Genomic DNA, 25,556 nt, shown 5'->3' on the forward strand with positions numbered 1-25,556 from the left:
TCCACGCAGCTGCTGGTAAAGAACTCTGTTTCAGTACAAAGAGCCGGCAACAGAGAAAGCATGATGGCAGCTGCAGTGTAACTGGGTGAATTGTCTCTGACAATTGGCTCCCGACTGGGTCTGAGGGCATTTCTTCTTCAGTCCCCTCCGTTCAGTTAGCAGCACTGCGCACCTGCTCTGAGCCGGGCAGAGTGCTGGGTGCAGTGTGCCAGCTGAACGACTGAACACCAGCCTCCCTTCCATGTGTGATCCTCACCCTTGCTCAGAGGGGTGGCTGATTCTCTGTCCCGTTTTGGCTTGTGCTGACTGCACCAGAGAGCTCCAGAGGTCAGAATCCACCCTTTCTCCCCTGCCCTTAATGTCCTTAATATCTTCTAATTGAAGAATCATCTTTGTAATTGTTTTTCTCTTGGAACTATCTGGTTTTTAAAAGTGAATTTCCAACAAGGACGAAATAGGGCAGATCCTCATTTTTATGTCCAATTATAAAATGTGGAAACAAGGCAAGGGGGATTTAGGTTTTTTTTTTATTATTTGTTTTAGATAAAGGATCGAGTCAATGAAAGGGCCAGAATTCATAAACTCAAATTCCGTTTGTTGGACCATGCTGCTCTGTGTGCTGTGCACTATACTTCAGATGGGAATTCAGGAAATGAGCAAAGTCTGAGACATAGGGGTTCCAGAATGGATCTGCCACCTGCCAGCTAGCATTCAGATCTCAGAGGGGACCTGCCTGCACTTATTTAATGGAAAGATAAATGTGTTCACGGAACTGTTACTATAAATTCATTTAGAAACGGGACAGAGGCTGCACTCACATTCCTCCCAGGTCTGAGCTACTGGCAGATTTGGTTCACGGTACCTCTGGGAGGTAATACATTCGAGCTAGGTGACAAAGTGTGATTGTTATTCAGAGCTTCCTAATACCTATTTCTTTTACAGTTCAAATGAACTTTTGGTTTGACTTTTTCAATTTGTTGAAAAATGCTTTTATGTACTTACTATGGGCATGGCGATGTTTGGAGTACTGTGCAGGGTATTACAAAGATAGATATGGTAAGATGCGTACCATATACCAAGCATCTAGACCAAAAGATGCTTGCGGTCTAGAAGGAAAGAAAAGAAGTGAGGAAGCATAAACGGTTTTATTGAAACTAGAATGTGCAATGAAGAAAGAAGATACAGATCAGTGGAGCTTAGTTTGAGAAGATTCTAGAGATTTCTAGAACAAAATGAAATCTAAGAACCATCTTTTTAGAAAAACGCATGATCATTCTTCAATTTTAAATATCTCTGCTGGAGTAAAATCAATATACTATAAATTTCCCATATTTGAATTGTATAATTTTATATGTTTTGACATATGTTTGTACCCACAAAAACATCAGTAAATCAAGATAAAAACATATATCACATCACTCTTAAGAGTAATTAGATTTCGGGTGCCTGTTTGGCTCATATGGTTAAGCATCTGCCTTTGGCTCAAGTCTTGATCCTGGGGTCCTGGGATCAAGTCCCTCATCAGGCTCCCTGCTCAGTGGGGTGCTTGCTTCTCCCTTTACCTCTCTCTCTGACTCTCATGAATAAATAAATAAAATCTTAAAAAAAAAAAAGAGTGATTACATTTAAATGTAAATTATTGCATACAACATTGGGTGTGTTTGGAACCCAGGCCAAGAGCCCAAATATGCAAAAAGTGTTTAAGCAGAATGACACTGCCACAAATATAACTCCACTCAGCATAACAGAGAAAATAAATTGTGAAAGGTTATGCTCCATGTTCCCCCTGTGAAAATTCAGTGGGGATACCCAAAACCCACACTACTTGGGGAACATAAGAATGTTCTTCTCATTGGAAAGAAAAATAAATACTTTTGATAGCTTTTTTCTTTCCTTTTTTTTCTAAGAGAAGTCTTTAGTATTTCTGAGGGATTTTATGTACCAATATTCTCTTGTATGTCTATAAGGAGTTCAGGATTGTTCATTTCTATCTATTTGCTTCATACATCACATAAATAAAACCTATGTTTAAATTTGTTGTAGTGCCTGTCTCTCTCAGAACTTTACAGAGGAGATGTTTAATGATGATGATTATAGTGATCAAAACCAGAAATAACATATGCAGTCAGGATGGACATGCTTGGGAACAATACTTCGTATTAAACGCTTCTGTGAATGAAATCTAAATATATAGAAACGTTTTGACCATTCACAGCATCTATGATTATTCCTGCTTTTATATATTGTGAAATGTTTCAATTATACTTACCAAATCAAAAGTATTAAACAACGGTATTTTTTGTCATTTGAAACTGTTGAGAGTATCTAATTCCCCTGAATCTTCAATTATTCAAAAATGCATAGTGGACTTTTCTAGAGCATAAAAGAAATGTAAACTGTTCAATACTTAAAAGTCTCATCAGACTGGAGGTTACTTGAGATAGATGAAATCATACTGGGTGACTAAACTAATTTCTGTGGCAATAATTCAACCATAGAAATTAGCATTTGTCACTCTTCCACCTCCGCTCCCTGTACACACTCCATGCCTAAAAGTAATTAGACTAGGTATCAGATAAACCCAGCAATAAGTTAGGGAGATGGTTATTGCATATTTAAAATGTATGTGAAGACACTTCTCATGATCTTTTCAAGCCACCAGGTTAGGTCACTACAGTTTTATTGAAATGTATAGGACTATATCACATAATTGTAAAGGTTCGCAAAGGAAGTTTTTGGCTGACAGACATTCTTTGTAGGTTAACTAACTTATTTTGGAAAGAAAAAAAGAGTTCCAACTCCAATCTAGCCTGAGGTAGTCTCTCAAGTGTGCCCCTATTACTATCGATAGATTCTTGACCTAGCAGTGAAGCATGGAAGTTAGCATTTAGGTCTGTCTATACCTACCTGGTCTGCACTTCCTTCTGAACTCTATTCCCAGGGCAAATAAATAGTTTAGCTTTCCAATAAGAATGATCTATTTACATATGAGAAAGTAATTATTCTTTTTTCTTTTTAGATTTTTTTTTTTTAATTTATTTGACAGGCAGGGATCACAAGTAGGCAGAGAGGCAGGCAGAGAGAGGAGGAAGCAGGCTCCCTGCTGAGCAGAGAGCCCGATGTGGGGCTCGATCCCAGGACCCTGAGATCATGACCTGAGCCGAAGGCAGAGGTTTTAACCCACTGAGCCACCCAGGTGCCCCGAGAGTAATTATTCTTAAAAGAGAGAAAAATGGGACAGATCTTTTTTTTTTTTTTTTAAGTTTTTTTTTTTCCTCTGCTTAACTTTTGTCTTTTGTAATTTAGGATGTGAGTGACTTCAATTTTATCTAAACCTCCCATACAGATTTTTATGACCAAATTGTACACATATTCCATTTTAATGTAACTGGTTAAATTACAGTTATGTTTAATCCTGAAGCTTTCTTTAGAGGTAGCTATGCTGTAAATGAAAAAAAATGTGACTTGGGAGCCAAAGGAACTTTTATCTGTATCTCAATTCAGAGACGTACTCTTTTTGGGACCTGGGGACGTAATTATCTGGTGTTCAGCAGAGCCTCCAAAAAGTGAGACTTGCTGCCATCCTTTATCTTCCATTGCCTTTCATGGTTTTGGTAGGAATAAGCTGAAGAGATGTTGTTGGGTATGATAGTTCAGATAGTGCGTCGAAGAATTAGGTCTTGCCCGAGTCTTGTTTCTAAGTCTTATTTCTGCCAGTCATGTTGTGATAGTTTGGACAGTAGTTCAAAGACCTAAGCTTTGCATGAGCCTTGTTTTCTGAGTCTTCTTTCTCAAGGTAACAAAACCTTGAGAAAATTACTTTAACCTTACTAAGCTTCAGTTTCCTTCTTTCTAAAATCACAAAAGTAATATCACCTAAAATATATGGTCTTAGTGGAATTAAGTGAGCCAACGCAGGTAAAGAAATTGACACAGTTGTGTAGTATAGTGTAAGCATGCAATATAACTGGACAGTAATAATAATATTATAAAAATGATAAAGTAATTAACTTGTGTGTCTCCTGGACTTTTTTCCTCCTCTCTTCCACCTCTCTCTTTTTTTTTCCCTCCTATTTTCTATCAAGAGAAAAGTCTTGGCAAGGGATTATAAGTCAATATGAGAGAGTGAAAGACTTAGCAAGAGCAGCTCTTTCAAATCTCTACAATTTAGAGTCAGGAGTAAGAGATGCCGCTTAAGCCTGATCTTGAAAGACATTCTAGGGCCTTTCCTTTTTGAGAACACTCTGAGCAGCAACTGCATCGAAGAAATCTACTTTCATGAAGTCATTCCTGGTTAATGTTACTTCCTGACTAACCTATTAATGACCTAACCCCATACATTGATGTCTTCCTTTGTTTGTGAGGTTGTATGTATCCATTCTCCATAACCACACAGTTCCTTACCTGGCAGCCCATTTTTGTTATGTATTGACCACTTATCAAAACATGATCTAGAGTCATACATTCAAGTACTTATTGATATTTCTTATATTTTGTAACTTTAAAATCATTCAAACTGTCTTGCTTTATTAAACGTGGAACTCCGAGCAAAAACCGGAGAATGAGCTGTGAACTCTGCATAGGTTGTCTGGCTTCAAATCCAGCCCCACCTCTACATGCCAGTTACTGAACTGTTCTCTGCCTCAGTTTTCTACTTGGTACAAATTCAGTGGATTTTCCACTGCAGATTGGTTGTGAGAATTTAAATGGAATGATTTAGAGAGAATGTCTTATCTGTAGTAAATACTAAATGAGTGTTAAGTAATACTATTACTAGTATAAGACAGATTTTCAAGCATATGCATTCTTGTGAAAATAAGAAAAACACTTTTGAAACACTAGTTTTCTCACAACTTTTCAAAGGTGGAAGAATTTGCATATGCATGATTTTGCGAAGAAGACAGTAAAGTTGAGTCTGACAGGATAGCGAGTATAAATGGAAAATAACTCCATATTATTACATAAAACAACCAGTCTAAAAGTAGAATAAAAATAACACTCTAAACTGATGAAAATATCATACAGAGTAGTTTCAGAAGTTCTGTGTATCTCTTTATCATAAATCAACATATTTTAAACTGGAAATTCCAGAAGCAATTTGATCAGCAACTTTTTATCTACTTATAATTTTTTTTCTAGTATTTATCTTCTATTTAATAAATACTATCTTTCTTTTATGATTATATTTAAAATCACAAGATCTCAAATAGTTGTTTTTTTTAAAAGATTTTATTTATTTATTTGACAGACAGAGATCACAAGTAGGCAGAGAGGCAGGCAGAGAGAAGGGGGGTGGTGGGGAAGCAGGCTCCCTGCTGAGCAGAGAGCATGATGCAGGGGCTCGGGGCTCGGGGGCTCAATCCCAGGACCCTGGGATCATGACCCAAGCGGAAGGCAGAGGGTTTAACCAACAAGTCACCCAGTTGCCCCTCAAATAGTTTTATTATCAACTAGTGTGTCCTCTGATTGCTGAAACTATGTACCAAAAACAATTTTTCAAACTCTTAATTTGGCAAAATTCCTTCTTAACATTATCATTTTAGATAAGATTGCTATTCTAGAATTTTCATGTAAGTCTTATGTAAGTAAATCATGGCATATAGCAGCAATATCATATTTATATTATTTTAGTTATTTTGTGGAAATAGATAAAAATTTTCATCTTGAAAATTATCAAATGGTATTTAGCAAACTTCTATCTTAAAGAAAATGTAGAAAATAAATAAAAAGAAAATGTTTAAATTCCTTTAATTACCAACTTTCAGGAGTGATCATTGGTTTCATTTTAGTGTTTTTTTTTTCTTTTTAACCTACTGTTATTATTCATATAACACGTTATATGGTGGTTAAGAATACTAGCTATGAGCAGAGAGGCTGAGTCTGGGGCCTCTCCACTTGTTAACTGTGTGACGTTGCTTAGTTACTTAATGTCTCTCAAACTTGATTTCATCATTTGCAAAATGAGAACAATAGTAGCACATTTATTAAACCCTTATTGTGAGAGTTAAATAAATTACGTAGTACGTTTGAAGTACCCATAAAGTTATATAATGGCTAATGCTAGATATCCAGCTCTGCATAATCTATTTTTACATTTAGGATCATATCACATGCAATTTCTCATCTAACTGATTATTTTTCAAAACATCTTTTTTAGTGGTTATATAAAATACCATTGTGATTTTACTGTATTTCCTTCATTCGAACATTTGGTAGGTTTCCACTCTTTTAAAAAAATAAATCATGTATGTAGCATTTGTTCTTATCTCTAACTTGGTTAGAAGAAGGGTTAAAAAGAATGTAGATTTTTTTTTTTTAAGGCTGTTTTGTGGTGCAGATTGCAAAATTGTCCTTTCTTTTCTCTCGTGTAGTGTGTGAAAGTGTTCATGATTCCATACCTTTGTTCACAGTGATATTTTTTTAAAAATGCATTTTATTTTGGAATCAAATCTGTCTTTCATATCTTGGTAACTGTTTTTACGATCACCTTTGTGGTATCTGAGATCAGTCTCCTAAATGTTACCTCAGGCCAAAGACAAATATCAGTCTAATCCTCAGGCTCATGACGTATGCTTGTATCAACTCCATGATCCTAGTTTTATGCCGCAGCTATCAGAGGATGCGGAAGTAGTCAGCTGGTATTTACAAAGTGAAGGTTAGAAATGCAAGCTATATTCCCCAAAGATTTATGAGCTATAAAATGGCATTATTATTATGTTCTGTCATTGCATTGTCTCTTTAGCTGTCTTCCATTTTATGTGGTAAAGCTCCTTAGGATCCATTTGCATGAAAGCGACTGTGTGTACTCATTTTGTATTGTATTGTGGCAAACGCTATAATCTACAGGGTTCCTATTCATTTTGGAATTCATTTCACAGCTCACTAATTGTGTGAATGAGAAGAGGAAATATATGCTTTTATTCTGAGGCCTGCCAAGCAGATGGCCCAAAGTTCATTGCTAGCATTACAGTCAGTGTGGCCCTCGTCCATAGGTAGTGAGCCTGGCATCGATCCGTCAGACACAATGCGAGGCTTCATTTAACACAGCATTTGAACGTCACTGAGCCTCTGGTTTGTTATGACTTACAAACAATTTGTTTTTTATCATCAACTTCTAAAGTGGTCAGTCATTTGAGCAGGTGCAAACACAGTAGAATTCATATCCGTTTTACTTGCGAAGACAAAAGGAATTTTTTTCATATGGAAATTTGGGGAAAAGAAAACTGTACAGGGGATTAAGTTTAGTTTCTTAAAAAGGGATTACTACATGTATTGAGATTCATCTAACTGATTATTTTTCAAAACATCTTTTTTAGTGGTTATATAAAATACCATTGTGATGATGTAGCATCATTTCTGAGGTTGAACCTTTTGAAAAATTAAGTTGAAGAAAAGATTGGGGATTATATTTAAGCTTTTTAAGTGACTCTCCTTTCAAATTTCTTTCATTCTTCCTATGCAAGGAAATTATTTATTTATTTCATATATAACATGTCATTTATGTAACCATTCAAAATGTTCTCAATTGCATTCATCTTGTGTGTGTGCATATGATGTGTGTCTAGGTCTGTGTACTGAGTCAATCAAACAGAGCCAGAGGGGATGACAAAAAAATAAAACAATGAATGTCTTCACACATTTCCTACTTTAACAGAGATACTAGGACAATATGAAACTGAGTTACCACTTCAGGAAAGGGACCTTAGGTCAAATGTTCTAATGGAGCTGATGTAGTAATTTGAACACAGCATCTTATTTAAGAGAACCAGAGCATCAGAAGAACTGTTGTCTCCCTTAGGTGAAGGTAAAATGAGTATATATTTCTCTCACTCCTTCAGTCCCCTTCCAAACCTCCTCCCGTGGGTTTCACTGGTTGTACTGACTCCATATTTCCTTGTTCTTGGCTTTCAGACGGATGCTGCTCTAATGTATGATGCCGTGCACGTGGTGTCTGTGGGCGTCCAGCAGTTTCCTCAGATGACAGTCAGTTCCTTACAGTGTAATAGACACAAACCCTGGCGCTTCGGGACCCGTTTTATGAGCCTAATTAAAGAGGTATGTCGGGTATGTCGGGAGAAGCACATCTGCCTAGTCTCTTTTGTCCTCAAGGTGAATGCATTGAGATTATTTTAGTTTTCCTCACAGGTGGCTTTTTACTTTTATATTTTGAATTCAACTTTCTTTCTTCTCCATACAGGCAAAATTAACACTTTTACTAAAAGATATGGAAGAAAAGGGGAAAAATTACATGACAAGTAAATAAATATCTTTAAAGATACCTATGATTGTGTAAACAGATAAAAATCTGTGACCTATGATTTATGACATTGTTAGTTTTGATCTCTCTGAGTCTTTATAGGTATTGCTTTTCATTTATGTGGATATACAGTTTAAAGAATGTATTTTAGGCAACATTTTTTTTTGTACTCCACTAAGTCCCACGTCTTAAAGAATTGTTACTTAGATCTATGGTTCCTAAATATAATGTCTAGTTATTGTCATTATATTAGCAGTTAACATAAAACAGAATATCTGCATTCGGAAAAGTGCAAAATTTGCTTCATATTGTGTAATACAATCATTTTTATGGTCACATACCATTTCTGATTACAACTGTTATGGTTATAGACCAAGAATGCCCACAGTGAGGAAAAAAAAAGGCAAAATTCTGAAGATCACACACACACACAAACACACACACACACACACTTCCTAGTTGTCCCATCATGACTGTCAGCTTGGGATACATTTCATTTGAGTATAACAGGAGTTTTTATATGAAAGTGTAACTATGAAAATTTAGTCTTTGCTAGGAAAATCACAGGAATTATCCCCACATAAGATTTTTCTTAATGTGCTTTAAAGAAATCATCAATTCAACATATAATAAATTATTCATCTCAAAAATAAAAGAGAGAATAGGGTCATATTTAAGAATATGCCAGTTCCTTGGCAAAGAATACCCATGAATTTTCCTTTTGTGATTTTTAATGTACTCTCAGTTGGGTGAAATGACACTCCCTGAGGCATATGTAGTTCTTTATTTGTTTCGCATTCTATGTTTATGTCTGGTTTAAAACTGAGCATCAGAGAGCTGCGGACATATTGCATAGGTTTGGGTGGTTAAAGAATTGCTTTCTGAATGCAGCACCTGACCGTTCAGGTGTGTGTCACACGGTCCTATAACAAACAGTTGTATGAAACTCACTATTGTATTTATTGTAAGTGCTGTCAAGGCCCTTGTCCACTAAATCACATGGGGAGCCTCTTTATGAGGACCAACAAGAGACATTCCTCTAAAGTTTCAGTGCCAGGAAGAGCTGAGCTTCTCCTGCATAGTTGGTATGTCTGACATTATGGACCCTGTATATTGTGTTTATATCACACTTTCCTCCTTGCTTTGGTTGCGAGGTAGTTCAGAATTAGATTTGTGATTCTATTTTATTAGTTGTACATTCTTACCCGATAACCATTTCTTTATGCTGCCTCTATCCCAGATTGTTGTCTTTAACTATTTTCTACTTCTACTTCTGTACTTCTTGATCAAATTGACTATTTTTGTACTAAGATGCATTTTTGTTAAACACCTGAAAGTATTTTCTTTGGAAAAGGATAGGTTAAATATCTTTTTATTCCTTATTGGAGACCAGTTATCACATGTTTAAATTCAGTGATGACATGTTACAATATGTATATAGACATATATTATAATTATTTCTGTTTTATTTGTAATTTATTAGCCTAAAACTATTTTAGAATCCCTATACATAAGTATAGAAATACATGGAGCCTAACTAGTGTACTAATAATGATATCCATTTGTAGTCCTTATTGAAAGGTTACCCATAATCTCTTTGGTTTCATTTCTTTGGATCTTGGTATATATTCTTTGAAACATTATAGCTGTGAGTATATGTAACATTACTTGAAATTTTTCATATGTAACTTTTTTTCCAAGCTATTTCCAAATGACAAATAATGGAAAACATTTTTTTCTATGTAGCCAGCAGAATGAGAAAACTCTCTGTATTTAAAACAAAAACAAAAACAAAAAAACTAAGAAATCTGCTCACCTATGACAGGTTTAACTCATTATGTAATTAGATTATTACATTTTTTCACTTCCTTCTACATGGAAAGCTCCTTTTACAGGAAGTATAGCTTGACATGAATAATTTTGATATATTTCTCCCAATCCCACTTAAGGGAAAATAAAGTAATAAGTTAATTATTCTAAGAGAAATGTGTATAATTGAAGTTGTAGAGCATAGGTTTTTCCTAAATTCAGTTTCTTTCTCTGTAATGAAGTAAGTTTATGTTCATATTAATATGAAGTTAGGAGTGATACTTTATAACAGTAATTCTATTTGCAATCTCTAGTGAGATATTCACTAGCTCATGTATTATAAGTGACTAAATTATTCTCAGTTTGCAAAAGAGCTTTACTATTTAAAACAATCTTCGAATTTCTCATAAAAATTATTCATAGAAAATGCATTATTTAAAATGAAAATTTATAATAAGTTTTATACTGAGACTAAAGCAACAACTATAGACAAAAATCTTCCAAAGTGTAAAAGAGGAAAAAAAGTCTTAAAAATCAATAGTGATAAATTTATGAGAAGTAATGAAAATAATTTTTTGTATGAAAAAATGTTTTGTGAATCCTATTTATTTATTTATTTTCCTGTAGGCACATTGGGAAGGTCTCACAGGCAGAATAACTTTCAACAAAACCAATGGTTTACGAACAGATTTTGATTTGGATGTGATCAGCCTCAAAGAAGAAGGTTTGGAAAAGGTACTTGAGTCATTCAACTTACTTACTTTAATTATTAAATACAACAGATCCTAATGAAATAGGGAAATAGTTCCTCTTGTAGCCACATTTCATTAACATTTAACTTTTCTGAATAACTCTTAAAATACACATTTGATACCTTATGTTGAATATAATAATTGAGGATTAGTATTCAAGGATAAAATGTGTCCTAAGACAAATAAGTATTTTATTTTCTCACCAAGTTTTTCTTATGCTTTGAAATGCATGTAATCTTTATTAGCCTTGAGATTTAATATAGTAATTAAAAATATTTATACTTTATGTTTGCATAGACTTTCCTGTTTGGAACAGGTCATAAAGAAAGATTAAATACAGAAGGATTATTTCCTTTGCTGGGTCATATTCAAATGAAATGTCTCACTTTAATGTACACAGAGTAAATTAGGTATATACATAAATACATTACACTGGTCTATCTTATTTGATTCTATTCCTAGGGTAAAGTCAGGCAATGATTATAGAATTTGGGTATATGCTTACTTTAGAAATATTTTAGTGTAAGTTGTTTGTATTTGTAATATATGCATTAAAGTATTTTTTCTGATAAATTCATTGAAAGTTTATTGAAAAGATATTTTGGTAAGAACTTAAGAAAAAAATTGGGGCACCTGGGTGGCTCAGTTGGTTAAGTGACTGCCTTCTGCTCAGGTCATGATCCTGAAGTCCTGGGATCAAGGTCCACGTCAGGCTCTCCACTCAGCAGCAAGTCTACTTCTCTCTGTCCTTCTGTGATCTCTCTCGCTTTCACTCTCTCTAATTTAAATAAATAAATAAATAAAATCCTTTAAAAAGGGTGCCTGGGTGACTCAATTGGTTAGACATCTGCCTTCAGCTCAGATCATGATCCCAGAGTCCAGGGATTGAGTCTCACATGGGGATCCCACTGAGAGTCTGCTTCTCACTCTGCCCTTTACTCAGCTCGTGCTCTCTCTCTCTCTCTCTTGCTATCTCTCTCAGATAAATAATAAAATAAAACTCTTAAAAAAAAAACTCTTTAAAAAAGAAAGAACTTAAGAAAAAATTATATTTGAGATAATATTGTTTTCAAGATAGTAAGGTGTCTTGTGTTTCATTTAGCTATTAAACATGAAACATTACTTACAAATGGAAACTGAAGAAGGAAATTGAATCAGAAGGGCTCTTTTAACCTAAAAAAACAGTAACGTATTTGAATGTTGATTCAAATAATTTTAGAAACAGAAAACATTTTTGATAATGTTACCAAGATAGGAAGAAATATATCATAACCAGAAATATATCATAACCAACTAAAGTTGACAGGAATATTACCTCTGCCCACTGAGAGTTTGAGATTGTACCCTTTAAAAGACCATGCAAAGTCAGGAATCTTTCATAACAAACTGTGAAACAAATATTCATGAGGCAGTCACTTTCTAACTGCCTTGCTCCCACAATGAGAATATTATTCTATACCCAAGACTGGAATTGATAATGGTGTGGTTTCATCAGCTCTTATGGGTTTTATTCCAATATTTACTGGAGATATTGTTATCTTTTTTTTTTTTTTGGAAGTTTGCGAGACACTAGGATAAACTCTGGCTATTGTTAGTATTTCAACACATCAATAGAGAAATGGCAATGTCTTTCTTGTTACTATGGCCCCTGTAAAGGAAACAATAGAAAACCTTTCTCTAAGCAATAGTGGGGATTATAGAAAGACCCTGAATATAATGGTTACAAAGTACATGGGGTGATAACCAGAATGATAAGCAAGGTACAACAATGTGAGTTATACTGTTGCCTTGAGATTTCAAAAATAGTTTGTATACTCCTCTTAAATTTGAAATTTTGTTTTGATAAATTAATTACACATAATCTTTATCTTCAAGGGGCTTTTTATAGAGAGTGATCAGATAACACACTAATGGAAAACTGCTTCAATTTTTAAAAGAGCTATAACAGAGTATTTCTGAAAAAGGATATAATTAAGTAGAGTCACGGTATATGAGGTGCCTAGAATTAGCCTTTGAATAATGGAGAAGTATTGATTGGTAGAGATTGAGTCACTGCAGAAAAAGGTAACAATATGGGGAAAGACATAGCTACTGTTTGATTTGATCATTTTACACACACACACACATACATACTCACGAAAGTAGGAGACAGAGCTAAAGTGCTAGATTTAAGTCATAAAGTGAGCACCATAATGAGATGTTTGCAATGTATTAGTACATAATATGAATTCAAAGAGAGAATAGCCTGGAGGTCTATGCTATGTGTGGAAAGATATTATAGTTTGAAATAATTTTAATATGGAGTCATGAATATCAAACTATTCTGGTTGGGAGTGAGAGATGACTAAACGGTGACAGAGGCAGTAGCTGAATCTTCAGCAGCATTGTTAGTTCAAGGAATAGCAGAGCATTGGGATTGTGCTTTTAAGGAGTAATGGAGGACCCAGGTGATAAAAGTAGAAGTCAGTGATAAAAGCATCAGTCAAAGATTGTTGAAGAAATTAGTGAGGAAAATTATCATCAGAAAGAAATTGGAGGGGTTCCTGGGTAGCTCAGTCTGTTAAGTGCCTTCCTTCAGCTCAGGTCATGAGCCCAGAAGCCTGGGATCAAGACCTGCATCCAACTCCCTGCTCAACAGGATGCCAGGTTCTTCCTCTCCCTCTACTGCTCCCCTGTTGTACATTCTTTCTCTGTTAAATAAATACATAAAATCTTAAAAAAGAAAGAAAGAAGGAAAGAAAGTAAGGACGAAAGGAAGGAAAGAAAGAAGTAAATTGGAACAAATATATAGAGGCACATAAAGTACTGAGGTTAGGTGAATGTAAATTAGAAAAGAAGGGGAATTAAAAGCTCAAATCAAATGCTTTAAGAATCTTCAGAAATTAGTATATAAGGGAATGCCTGGGTGGCTCAGTCAGTTAAGCGTCCAACTCTTAATTTCTTCTCAGGCCATGATCTCAGCATTGTGAGATCCAACCCCACATGGCGCTCTGTGCTGGGCAGCAAGTCTACTTCAGATTCTCTCTCCCTCCCTCTTCCTATGTTCCTCCCTACCCCTCATTGCATTCTCTCTCTCTCTCTCTCTCTCTCTCTCTAAAAAAAAAAAGTATGTAAGTCATTAACTAAAAGAGGGCAGTTGAATTTAGTTTCGTCAGATCTTAAGAATAATGGGAATTTTTTGGCAATGCCATTGTGACAGATTTGACTTTGAGTAGTAGGAATAAAGTGCTTCTAAGTAGCAAAATGTACTCTTTTTTTTTTTTTTTTTTAATACAGTAGAAGGTTTAGGAGATCCAGGTATGGATTCAGGCCAAACTGGGCTCAAATCCTTGCTCTGCCATTTACTATTTATGGACAACTTTCCTACCTTCTCTAACACACAGTGTATTCAGCTGCATCAGGCAGTGATAGCAGTATCTAATTCATGAAGACTAATGAGTCTTGCCAACTTTACTTTTACTTTGTCTTCAAAAATGTAGTTACCAACCCATAGATGTAAAGACAGAACTCCGACCTTGATAGAGTTCACAGTTTAGAAGACTCAACCAATAGTGATCCAAGAGACTTAAATTACAATTCCAAATCTGTCACAAGTGTGTGAACTTCACCCTTCCACCCAAGTTCTCTGTGCCAAATTCCTCGTCTCAAAAAATGTAGAGTGCAAAGGACTTTCCTCTGGAACAGGCAAAAGTGAGAATATCATGGCCTTTAAGAGAACCTAGAGATACAATCTTTATAGATGTCAAGGCTAAGAATTTGATTATCCTCAATTCTATTTTATCATGACAAGGTGAGGAAAATGAAAAAAAATGTGTAAAATGATAGTTTTATCCATTACTTCTCATGCCTACTACCTTTTCCTTGCTTTATCATGGTCAACTTTGTCCAGCACACTTTGTTTATTCACTTGATCCTCTAACAAATATAGAGTGATCCTCTATTTTGTGCCCTTAGGAAAGTTATACTCTTTTGAAGGAAACCTGCCAATAGTGAATGGATGCACAAATGTACAATATAGAATTAGACAATAGTAAGTGCTAAAAAGAAAGATGACTTGTTTATATGTTCAGGGGAAGGAGTTTGGGGTTGGAATGAGACTATGAACCCATCTGTCCCACTTAACACCCAGAGATTATATTGAATCTTTTCCATTCTATCTTGACGAGAACCTTCATTGGAATGCAGCCCATTTAGCCACTGTCCAAGAAGGGTCACTCATACTGCAGACACAGCCAGTCACATCTGTCCAAAAAAGCCCTCCAGGCTGTGGCAGCACTTTCTCTGGAGCCGAGGGGGAGAAATAATGGGGTGGGATGAACTGTAGGTGCCATTCCAGATTTTGTCTTCCTTAGGCAATAGGACAGTTTGTTTTTCAGTAGTCCAGTCTAGGAATAAGAAAATAAGAATAAGTGTTTTTCCCAGCTTCAATTCTTCTGTTAAGTTCAAAGACCATATTGTGTATTCTACTTCCAAAATATCTCTCCACGTCCATTGTTGTAATTGTAGCGAGGGTACCTTTCACCTGAACATCTGTATTGGAGCCCCAACAAAACCTGTCTGATTTATTCCCCCTTACAATTCATTCCCCAGATGTCAGCAGCCAGACCAGTGTCTTTTAAAAAAAATCAATCCATGTTATTGCTCTGTTTAAATCCTTTCACTTATTCCCAGTGTATTTTCATTAAAATCCAAACATGGTTTACAAAATATTGCCTACCTTCCCCCTCAACTCTCACTACCATCTCAGATGTTTTCTATGCTTTAATAACACTGGCTTTTGTTCGTTTTTTCATAGACACAAAGCTTTTTCTATTACTTTGCCTGTAGTTTTCCCAGCCTGGAAAATTCACCACTAATCCTTTGCCCAGATAACTCTTACTCACCCTGGGTGGGGGGGGGGGGTGTCACAAATTAAGTCTTTCTTCCTTCGGTGTCCTGTAACCTTGACCAAATTTAACCTCATAGTGCCCTGTGCTTTTCCTTCCTGGCACTTACCACAATGTGTAATTCTGTATGCTCCCAGTCCCACTGTTTATGTATTCAAGGCCTAGAAAAGTTACTGGCACAAGTGTATCCTCAAGAAATAGTTATTGACTATCGAATGAAGGAAGGATCACCATAAGAACCATAAGAAATAGTTCATAAGAATCACAAGAAATAGAATGCTTATTCATGTGTCTGGTATAAATTTATTTTCCTATGATGCAGCATTTTTTTTTCCCCAGTTTGCCCCCTACTTACACAATGGGAACAGAGAACTCCAGTGGTTAGTCAGTGGGCTGGGGTTGTGAGTCAAGGCTTCAAGGGGAATAGGATTTTAGAGTGCCCGCAAAGGCAACACTGAAGTCTGAACTTGCAAGAAGACCCAATGCACCCTATGGAGCACTGTAATCTCTGAGGTCCCAATTCTGCATTAAAGAGGAAAAACAATTCTTCTATTTATAAAAGTTCCCTCTTTTTCATCATCTAAGTTTATGGTATGGAAATAAGCATAGACCACTTAAATGAGGACACATAAGTTATTATTCAGAGCTTGCCATAGCACTTGGCATTTGGCAGAATGGGAAGGCGGGCAGGTCAGTGGAAAAGCTTTACAGTGGAAAAAAGGAAAGGCCTCCTATGCACTGTGATTGGAGAATCTTGGCAGGAGGAAACATGGACCGCTGGCAAAAAATAGGGAAGCTGTGTGTAATTGAACAGATCTTGACCATTTGGGGCAGATTGCCACAGAGATTGTGGTTTGGCTTCCCAGATAGTTTGCTCCAGAGGCTCTGGGTCAAGTTCTATTTCATACATGGTCAGACTGTTGTCTGTTTGTATACTCAGTCTGTCAATGGAATTACTGAAGTCACTTGGAGGGAGAGAAAGAAAGAGCACAAATAATAAGGTCAGGAAAAATTGACACGAGAAAAGTGAAAATGTCATCATAACTGACAATAAAATGAAATTTTTTAGTTTATATTTTTTTCTTTGAATATGTAACTAGGATATGACTTACCACTGGAAGTGGTTTAACCTTACTTACCTAGTCCTCTGAAGCTTAACTATGTGCTTAGGAAAGACCAGCTTCAGTTGGACATAAACACTTGATTAAATGGCATAAGATGTTAAGAAACATTGAGAAGATGCTCAGAATGTAACTTCATAAGGATTCTGAGTAAAGCAAAAACAGTTGGAACCCTTTACATAAGAGAGGTTTGAATTGAGTAATGACACTCCATGATAATGGTGTATTTCCATTGCAAGGTGAATTATCTAGAGGTCATTTTTGGGAAAATAACACTTTATACTTAAAAAATAATTTTTTAAAAGAAACTATAATGCAATAATAAAATCACTTATACATCTGAAACTAATATGACATTATATATTAATTATACCTGAATAAAAATAGATAAAATAATAATAAAATCACATATTCCTACCACATGATTGAGTTTTCTTACCAAATGTTTTGCAACCACTTATATATGTCATGTGCTTTCCAAAAACAATAACAACAAAAGTCTCTGCTCAAATGGATTTCTACTGTATTAGGAATATTAACTTCTAAGTAGAGGTATTAAACTGAAATCATTCTTGTGTACCTCTCCTATCTTTTTTCTAGCCACAAAGTTAACTATTTGTTTTGGTTACTTTGTTGGTAATTTTTTCGAATGTGTGACCTATATTAAAATAGAACTTGGAGAATAGAATTCTCTGTCTCCTCAATGGAAATTATCTAATTAGTCTTTATACAAATTGACTTTGTGTGTTAATATTACATTAATTTTGAAAAAAAAAAAGGAAGGATAAAACCAGTATATTTCTCTGTACACGCCTTGGGATGTTTTTATAATAAAATCCGCTTCTAACTTACATATCCTTAGGGGAAGTTTTGAACAAGAAAAGTGACTACAAAAAACAATTTTATGGAATACATGTTTGCCAATTCCTACAAAGTTAAGAAATTATATATACAATATAAAGCAAGATAATTCATATTCGCAAACTTTTCTAAAGTGTAACTTTGTCATAGTTTACTTTCAAATGAAGCTTCCTTTCAACTTTTGATGTCATTTTTTTTCTGAGTATTTACTGCTGGCATTTGGACCCACTAGTAGAAACTGATACCAATAATCCATAGGCTTCTTACGGAAAACTCAAATATTTTTATAATGTATGGAGAGGGTGAGAATTAGTGGTGAAATCCTGCCTGCCTGAGTTTACAAGCATAGATGTTCTAGGATCAGAACATGTTTCAAATTGCTTTTTGAAAAACTTTTTGTAGACCATACATATTTTTAGAACAAGTGGTAATTTCTATAAAAGTCTTTACTATTGACCTTCCTCTAGCTTGTAGAATCCTGCACTCATTAACTCCCTAGGAAAAAGGTGTCTGAATGGAATTTACAGTCTTCAAAATTTATCTAAGTGTGAAAATCCACACTAGATAGGTGAGAACTATTTCTTTGATAGATTTCTAGATACCAGATGAATAGCAGTTTTAAATCTTTCTCTCTTTGATGGCATTTGATACGTGTATTCTGGTCCCCATGACAACAATGACCCCCAACTTTCCCAGGAACTGAGATTTCTTTTGCTTCTCTGTAGGAAAGCACTGCTAATGGTCATGTTGACTAGTCAGAAATGTGTTATTTGCTTTTTAAAAAGCAAAAATGCATCCTAGTCCAGATCCAAGCCTAGTGTTTTTCTTTAGAGATATTAACCGTTTAATTTGTCTAACTCTTACATAGAATTCGTTATATGCCCTGTCTTACAACTGCACTGACATTTTTGGGTTGTGTGTCAGTATGTTTATAATTGTGATTTTGCTTGATAATTTTTAACCTTCACAATGATGAAATAGTTAAGAAAGCTCTTTACAGATGACATTATGTTTTGAAATCAGTAAATTTGAGAGCATACAATTTCCTATTTTGGCCCACCAGAGAATACCAAATATTGCCTTTTTCCTTTTGACTCCTGAATTTGAATTAAACGTGTATACTAAATATAACTTTTAAAGCATTGCTTTTAGTTTATTTTTAAGATTTTATTTATTTATATGACAGAAAGAGACAGCTAGAGAGGGAACATGAGCAGAAGTGGGAGAGGGAGAAGCAGGCTTCCCGCAGAGCAGGGAGTAGGGAGCAGGGAGCAAGGGCCCGATGTGGGACTCAATCCATCCGAGGACCCTGAGATCATGACCTGAGACAAAGGCAGCCGCTTAAAGCCTGAGCCATCCAGGCACCCAGCATTGCCTTGATTTTAAAGTAATATCTGAACTAATTTTTAATCTTGGAAAAATGACCCTTAATTAATTGAATGTTGCCACGTTGTTATATTTGAGAACAGTTAATTCAATGATTCAAATTTTATTTAAAAAATCAAAATTAGGGGCACCTGGGTGACTCAGTGGTTAAGCCGCTGCCTTCGGCTCAGGTCATGATCTCAGGGTCCTGGGATCGAGTCCCGCATCGGGCTCTCTGCTCGGCAGGGAGCCTGCTTCCTCCTCTCTCTCTCTGCCTGCCTCTCTACCTACTTGTGATTTCTCTCTGTCAAATAAATAAATAAAATCTTAAAAAAAAAATCAAAATTACCACTTGTTTCTAACTCTTTCCTAATATTTAGAGTTGACTTTGTCCTAGACAAAAATAAAAATCCTAAAGGTAAAAAATTTATGTTTGGATTGGTCATCCCTTCTTGTTAGATCATTATATACTTGCTGATTTATTGTTCTTATATTAACGCTAGAGTTCTCAAATGGTGAAATTCCAGATCCTGTGGAAATTGGTGGATAGCTAGTTTTAGGAAAGTAATTAACTAAGGGGTTTCTGCATGGTCCTCCCAGGCCAAATTACTTAACACATGAAGGTAGCTCAGTTCACAGGCAATTGTTCTTTACTATGAATTCTTCCTTTCAGGTAGCAATACCTAGCAGGTAAGAATTACTAGGAAATGATTCATGCTTATCTCTGGGGCATTGCGTGTAAATTCCTTCTAAAGTGATCTGTTAATGTGATCCAGTGGAAATGAACAACAATTAATTATTATTAGACAATACTGTCATTGGACAGCAATGTAAATATCTCTACTTTTCATTTAAAAATTGATCATTGGAAGGGGAGAAGGAAGTTTCTAGTTTGCTTGCAACATTTAGCAAAACAACTATGGAGTTGAAAAGGTTCTGTTTTTATACATCACACTATATAGGCTTGAAACCTGACTTTGTAAATTATCTAGAAAGAATGGGTATACTAGTTAATGGAAAAAGATACATTCCACCAGTGTACATTTGATCAATTGGTGAGTTAACTCATCTCCCAAATATGAGTTAGCATTTAACGTCAATACCTTCCATATGATTTCCATTTCTCAATACCTTCAAATAGTGCTATCAGGGATGTCCTCTCTTCTAAAAGGTAAATACCCTTCAAACAAACTATACTTAATGTGTCATATGATTGGAGGTAACTAATTATTGGGAATATTTTCTTGAATACTTATGAAGGAGACTCCATATTGCGCTAAGATTGTTTTAAACATAATATACAGAGTGGTTTCTTGTGATCGCCATGCAGATCTTTAGAAAAGTACACTGAGGCTCTTTAATCAAGACGGATCTATGCCACAATTACTTTATCATACATTGATGGACACTTAGAATGTTTTTGCATTTTAGATATTATAAATAATGCTGCAGGGAACATGTGGGCATATATATCTTCTCAAGTCATATTTGTTGTTTTGTTTTCATGTTTGTTTTTCGGTAAAAACCAGAAGTAGAATTGCTGGATGCTATAGTAGTCCTATTTTTTATTTTTTGAGGAACCCCATACTGTTTTCTATAGTTTTTACACTAATTTATATTCCTACCGATAGTGCACAAGTCTTCCCTTTTCTCCACATCCTTACCAATACTTGTAATTTCTCATCTTTTCCACAATAACTACTCTAACAGGTGTAAGATAGCTCACTGTGGTTGTGACTTGCATATTGCTGGTGATTAATGATGTTGAGAATACTCTCATGTACCTGTTGGCATTTCTCTATCTTCTTTAGAAAAATGACTATTCAGATTTTCTGCCCATTTTTATTTGAATTGTTTATAGGGCTACTTTTCACTGTTGAGTTGATGAGTTTTTTGTATATTTTGGATATTAACCTCTTATCAGATGTATGATTTCAAAATATCTTCTCTCGGTCAGTAGGTTGCCTTTTAATTTTATTGATGATTTCCTTGGCCTTGCAGAAGTTTTTAAAAATGATTTAGTCCCATCTATTAATTTTACTTCTGTTGCTTTTGCTTTTGGCATCAGATTAAAAAAAAAAATCACCTAGTCTTGTGTCAGGCATCTTATTGCTTGAGTTTTCTTTTTGGAGTTTTAGGGTTTGAGGTTTTAAATTCAATCTTTAGTCCATTTTGAGTTAATTTATATGTATGAAGTAAGATAGTGGCTCAGTTTTGTTCTTTTGCATGTGGTTCTCCAGTTCTTATTGAAGAGACTGTACTTTCCCTGTTGTATATTCTTAGCCCCTTTGTCATAAATTAATTGGATATATATCTATATATCTATAGATAATATATATTATATCTATGATATATCTATAGATCTATATTGATAGATATCGATATCTATATCTATAGATACCTATAGATATATCGATATAGATCTATATATACTTATTCCTGGACTCTCTGTTTTGTTTCATTGATCCATGTGTCTGTTTTTATGCTAATACAACACTGTTTTAATTATATATATATATGTGTGTATATATAGAGAGAGACTTATTTCTAGACTCTCTGTTTTGTTCCATTGATCCATGTGTCTGTTTTTATGCCAATACAATACTGTTTTAATTATTATAACTTTGTAGTATAGTTTGAATTCAGGGAGTGTGATGCCTCCAGCCTTGTTCTTTTTTCTCAAGATTGCTTTGGCTATTTGCACGTGTGTGTGTGTGTGTGTGTGTGTGTGTGTGTGTGTATCTGTGGTTCCATACAAATTTGAGGGTTATTTGTTCTATTTCTTTGCAAAGTGTCATTGGAATTGTGATAGGGATTGCATTGAATCTATTAATACCTTTGAAGTAGTAGGGATTTTAAGAATATTGATTAAGGGTTGGGATTTTAACAATATTGATTCTTCTAAGCCATGATCATGGAATATCTTGTCATTTCCCTGTGTTTTCTTTAATTTCTTTCATTAATGCCTTGTAGGTTTCTTTTGGAGGGGTAGAGAGGGGTTGAGTATACTTGGTGTTCAATGTTACATTAGTTTCAGGTGTACAACACAGTGCTTCAACTTCTGTATACATTCTGTTATGCTCACCACAAGTGTAGCCACCACCTGTCATCATCAACACTCTTACAATATCATTGATTATATTCTCTATGTTGTGCCTTTTATACCTATGACCTATTCACTCTATAACTGGAAGCCTGTTTCTGCCAGTACCTTTCACCCATTTTGCTACCCCTCTACCTCTGGCAACCATCAGTTTGTTCCCAATATTTATCGGTCAGATTCTACTTTTTGTTTCTTTATTCATTTATTTTGTGTTTAAGACTCCACATGTGAGTGAAATCTTATGATATTTGTCTTTTTCAGTCTAACTTATTTCACTTAGCACAATACCTTCTAGGTCCATCTGTGTTGTTGCAAATGGCAAGATGTCTTTTTTTATGGCTGTGTAATATGTGTGTGTGTGTGTGAGTGTGTGTGTATATCTTTAGAGTTTTCTGTATATAATATCATGTCATTTGCAAATAGAGTTTTACTTCTTCCTTTCCAATCCAGATTATTTTCTTTTTCTTACCTAATTGCCATGATGAGGACTTCCAATGCTGTGTTGAATAAAAGGGGCAAGAGTGGTCATCCTTGCTTTGTTCCTCACCTAGAAGAAAGGCTTTTAGCTTTTCAGCATTTAGTATAGCATTAGCTGTAAGCTTGTCATATATGACCTTTTTTTAAATATTGAGATGTATTCCCTTTATACCATCTTGTTGCGAGTTATAACTCTACTTAAAACAACTCTGTGAGGTCAAGGGTACTTAGATATCTTTATTCCATTTTAGAGCTGAAAAAAGTATTGTAAATTTTTGATTAAATCATATCATGAAAAAATTATGGTTCTGAAAATAAGTTAAAAGAAAAAAAGATTGTCTTGACTTAGCTTATGGTACTCTTATGATTAAAACAAAACAAACCAAAAGACCCACTTCTGACTCCCTCAATCGCTAAAAAGTTTTGAATTACACATTTCCTGTAGACATAAAATCTAGGGATCATACAAATTTTTTTATTTAAAATTTCATGTCACTAAGATTTCTGAAATTTTACAATATTCTATTTAGAAATCTAAGTTATAAGAGGGGATATTTAATATTTATGATTACAGAAAATTATTGATTCATATACTATGAAATGGAACCCCTCCAGCCAAATAATACTAGAAAAGCAACTGACAGAGAATGAAACCAGATAAATATATTTAGATGAGTGGATATTTACCTAAGTTATTTTTTATAAAAGTAATCATGGAGGATGATGGTAAACGAAATTGGTAAAATTTTATATTAGTGATTTGGGTAGAAAGTTGAAAACTAATTGATCAAGCTTGAGGATGTCATTAGGCAGATGACTGTGGGCAATGATGTTTGCCAGGGCTTTGGCTGGTAGAATTACGCATCTGAAAAAATCTAGCTATTTAGCTAATGGCGAAAAAAAAAAAAAGAAATAAAGAAAATCTAAGGGGACAATTGTGTAATAGGTATTAATTATAGGCTGGGAGCAGAAAAGTGACAGTCACTGAAAACTCCGATCTGCAGATGTATCTTGTTTAGCCAACAGTGTTTTTTTTTTAATGATTTTGCATTTGAAACACTTTAAGCAGGTCAGCTGGCATTCTAGATTTTACAATATCCTCTCTGCCCTTCCCTGTCCAGGTTCCTAATGTGGCCTCTATTAGCCCGAGTGATGCCTTACTAAGAACTTGAAAAAAATCATCTGCTCTGGGAGCCTGCAGCCCCAAGGCACACAGCTGTGAGAAGAGCAGGGTCTGGATTGTAGCAATTACTTGCTATTCTGCCTTGAAATTTTGTAAAATTTACAACCTGCATACCTTTGCCTAGAAATTCTTACTTCTGGCTTATGTCCTTTTTCTTTACGCATGGATGTTAGTTACCTCTCTGGCGGCCGAAGGCCTTTCATTATTGGCACTAAATTACAATTAGACTCTGTCTTTATGACATCATGGTAGTCATTGTCTAAAGTAAAGAAGTTTAATTGAAAGTAAATAATTTACTTTGGAGAGAATGCTAAAATCAGTATTTTTTTTCTCACTATATTATCTGACTTTTTCCTGTATTGACACAAACATTAAGAGTATATAGCTTTTAAAGGTAAGAGGAAAATAAACTCAATATAAGAAAATATGACAAGGGATTTATTTTTTTTTTAATATTTTCTTTATTGGGGCACCTGGGTGGCTCAGTGAGTTAAAGCCTCTGCCTTCAGCTCAGGTCATGATTTCAGGGTCCTGGGACGGAGCCCTGCATCAGGCTCTCTGCTCAGCAGGGAGCCTGCTTCCCCTTCTCTCTCTGCCTGCCTCTCTGCCTGCTGGTGATCTTTGTCTGTTAAATAAATAAATAGAATAGAATAGAATATTGAAAAAAATTCCTCAATGAGCAGGGATCCTGACTGTAGGGCTTGATCCCAGTACCCTGAGATCATGACCTGAGCTAAAGGTAGATGCTTAACCGACTGAGCCACCCAGGTGCCCCAAGAGGTTTTTTTATAGACATCACTAAAAAAACATTATATGGAATCCCCGATATAGTTAATGCATTTTTTGAAAAAAAATATACTTGGGTTTGCACTTACATTAGAATGTAAGTGCATTACATTAGAATGGCATATCTATTATCCTTATGAAGTACAGAAATTATTAATGTTTCTACTTTTATGCTTCTCCAATCAGAGGGAAAGAGACATCTTAATAGGTTACTAAGAAAACTATGCAAATGAAAAAAAAAGGATCAAAAAGAGTAAATGTGATGAAATATAAAAAAGTAAAAATCAAAAGAATCATATTTAAGTTGGATTAGATCTTTGTTAGCATATTTAGGTAGACCAGGGTAAATATTACCTGCTAAATTAATGTCACTTTAAAATTATTTAATTGATAAAAACTTTATTTTAAAAGCTTTATTTTAAAGATAAACAGATAATTGATAGTTCTTCCCTTTGAATGAACATAGTGGGTAATTGGCTAGAGGGATATGGAAAACAAAGTTTATTATCCATCACTCCTAGGTTTGAGAGGGTGGAGAAAAGAACTACTGGCTCCAATCTGCTTTTGCCTCTGTCCTTCTTCAGTGCTGACCACCATTATATGACAGGGCAGTGGTGTCAGAGCACATAAACCACCCAGGGTATGCATTCAGTGACATCCTTTGCTTAGATATGTCTTCCAGAGGTGTGCTGTCTCGTCTCATAGGCTATGTTCAAGGGGGTATGAAATGTCTGAACACTGCGAGTATATGGCTGAATTATTAGAGAGTATTAGTTAAATTAAAGTACATATTAAATAGCATACAAGTGGAAGTATTGGAATGCGTTGCTCAGATGAGATTGTGCTGTCATCGTTCCTTGGAGTATTTTGAATGCTCAAAGGTGTATTTATAAAGGCTCCAAAGGTTATGAATTTGCCCTAGCAGAGGTCATACAAAAAAAAAAAAAAAAAAAAAG

General features: G+C 35.0%; 1 protein-coding gene across 1 annotated transcript in view; it reads left to right on the forward strand.

Moving 5' to 3' along the window:
* Positions 1–25,556, forward strand: part of GRIK2 (glutamate ionotropic receptor kainate type subunit 2) — a 647,718-nt gene that overhangs the window by 381,512 nt on the left and 240,650 nt on the right. The window contains exons 8-9 of the mRNA XM_004767094.2: positions 7,912–8,055; positions 10,694–10,801. Coding sequence (XP_004767151.1) covers positions 7,912–8,055; positions 10,694–10,801 — 252 coding nt within the window. The remainder of the gene's footprint in view (positions 1–7,911; positions 8,056–10,693; positions 10,802–25,556) is intronic.

Source organism: Mustela putorius, unplaced genomic scaffold, assembly GCF_011764305.1.
Source record: "Mustela putorius furo isolate JIRA1106 unplaced genomic scaffold, ASM1176430v1.1 tig00000759_pilon_pilon_pilon, whole genome shotgun sequence".
NCBI lineage: Eukaryota > Metazoa > Chordata > Mammalia > Carnivora > Mustelidae > Mustela > Mustela putorius.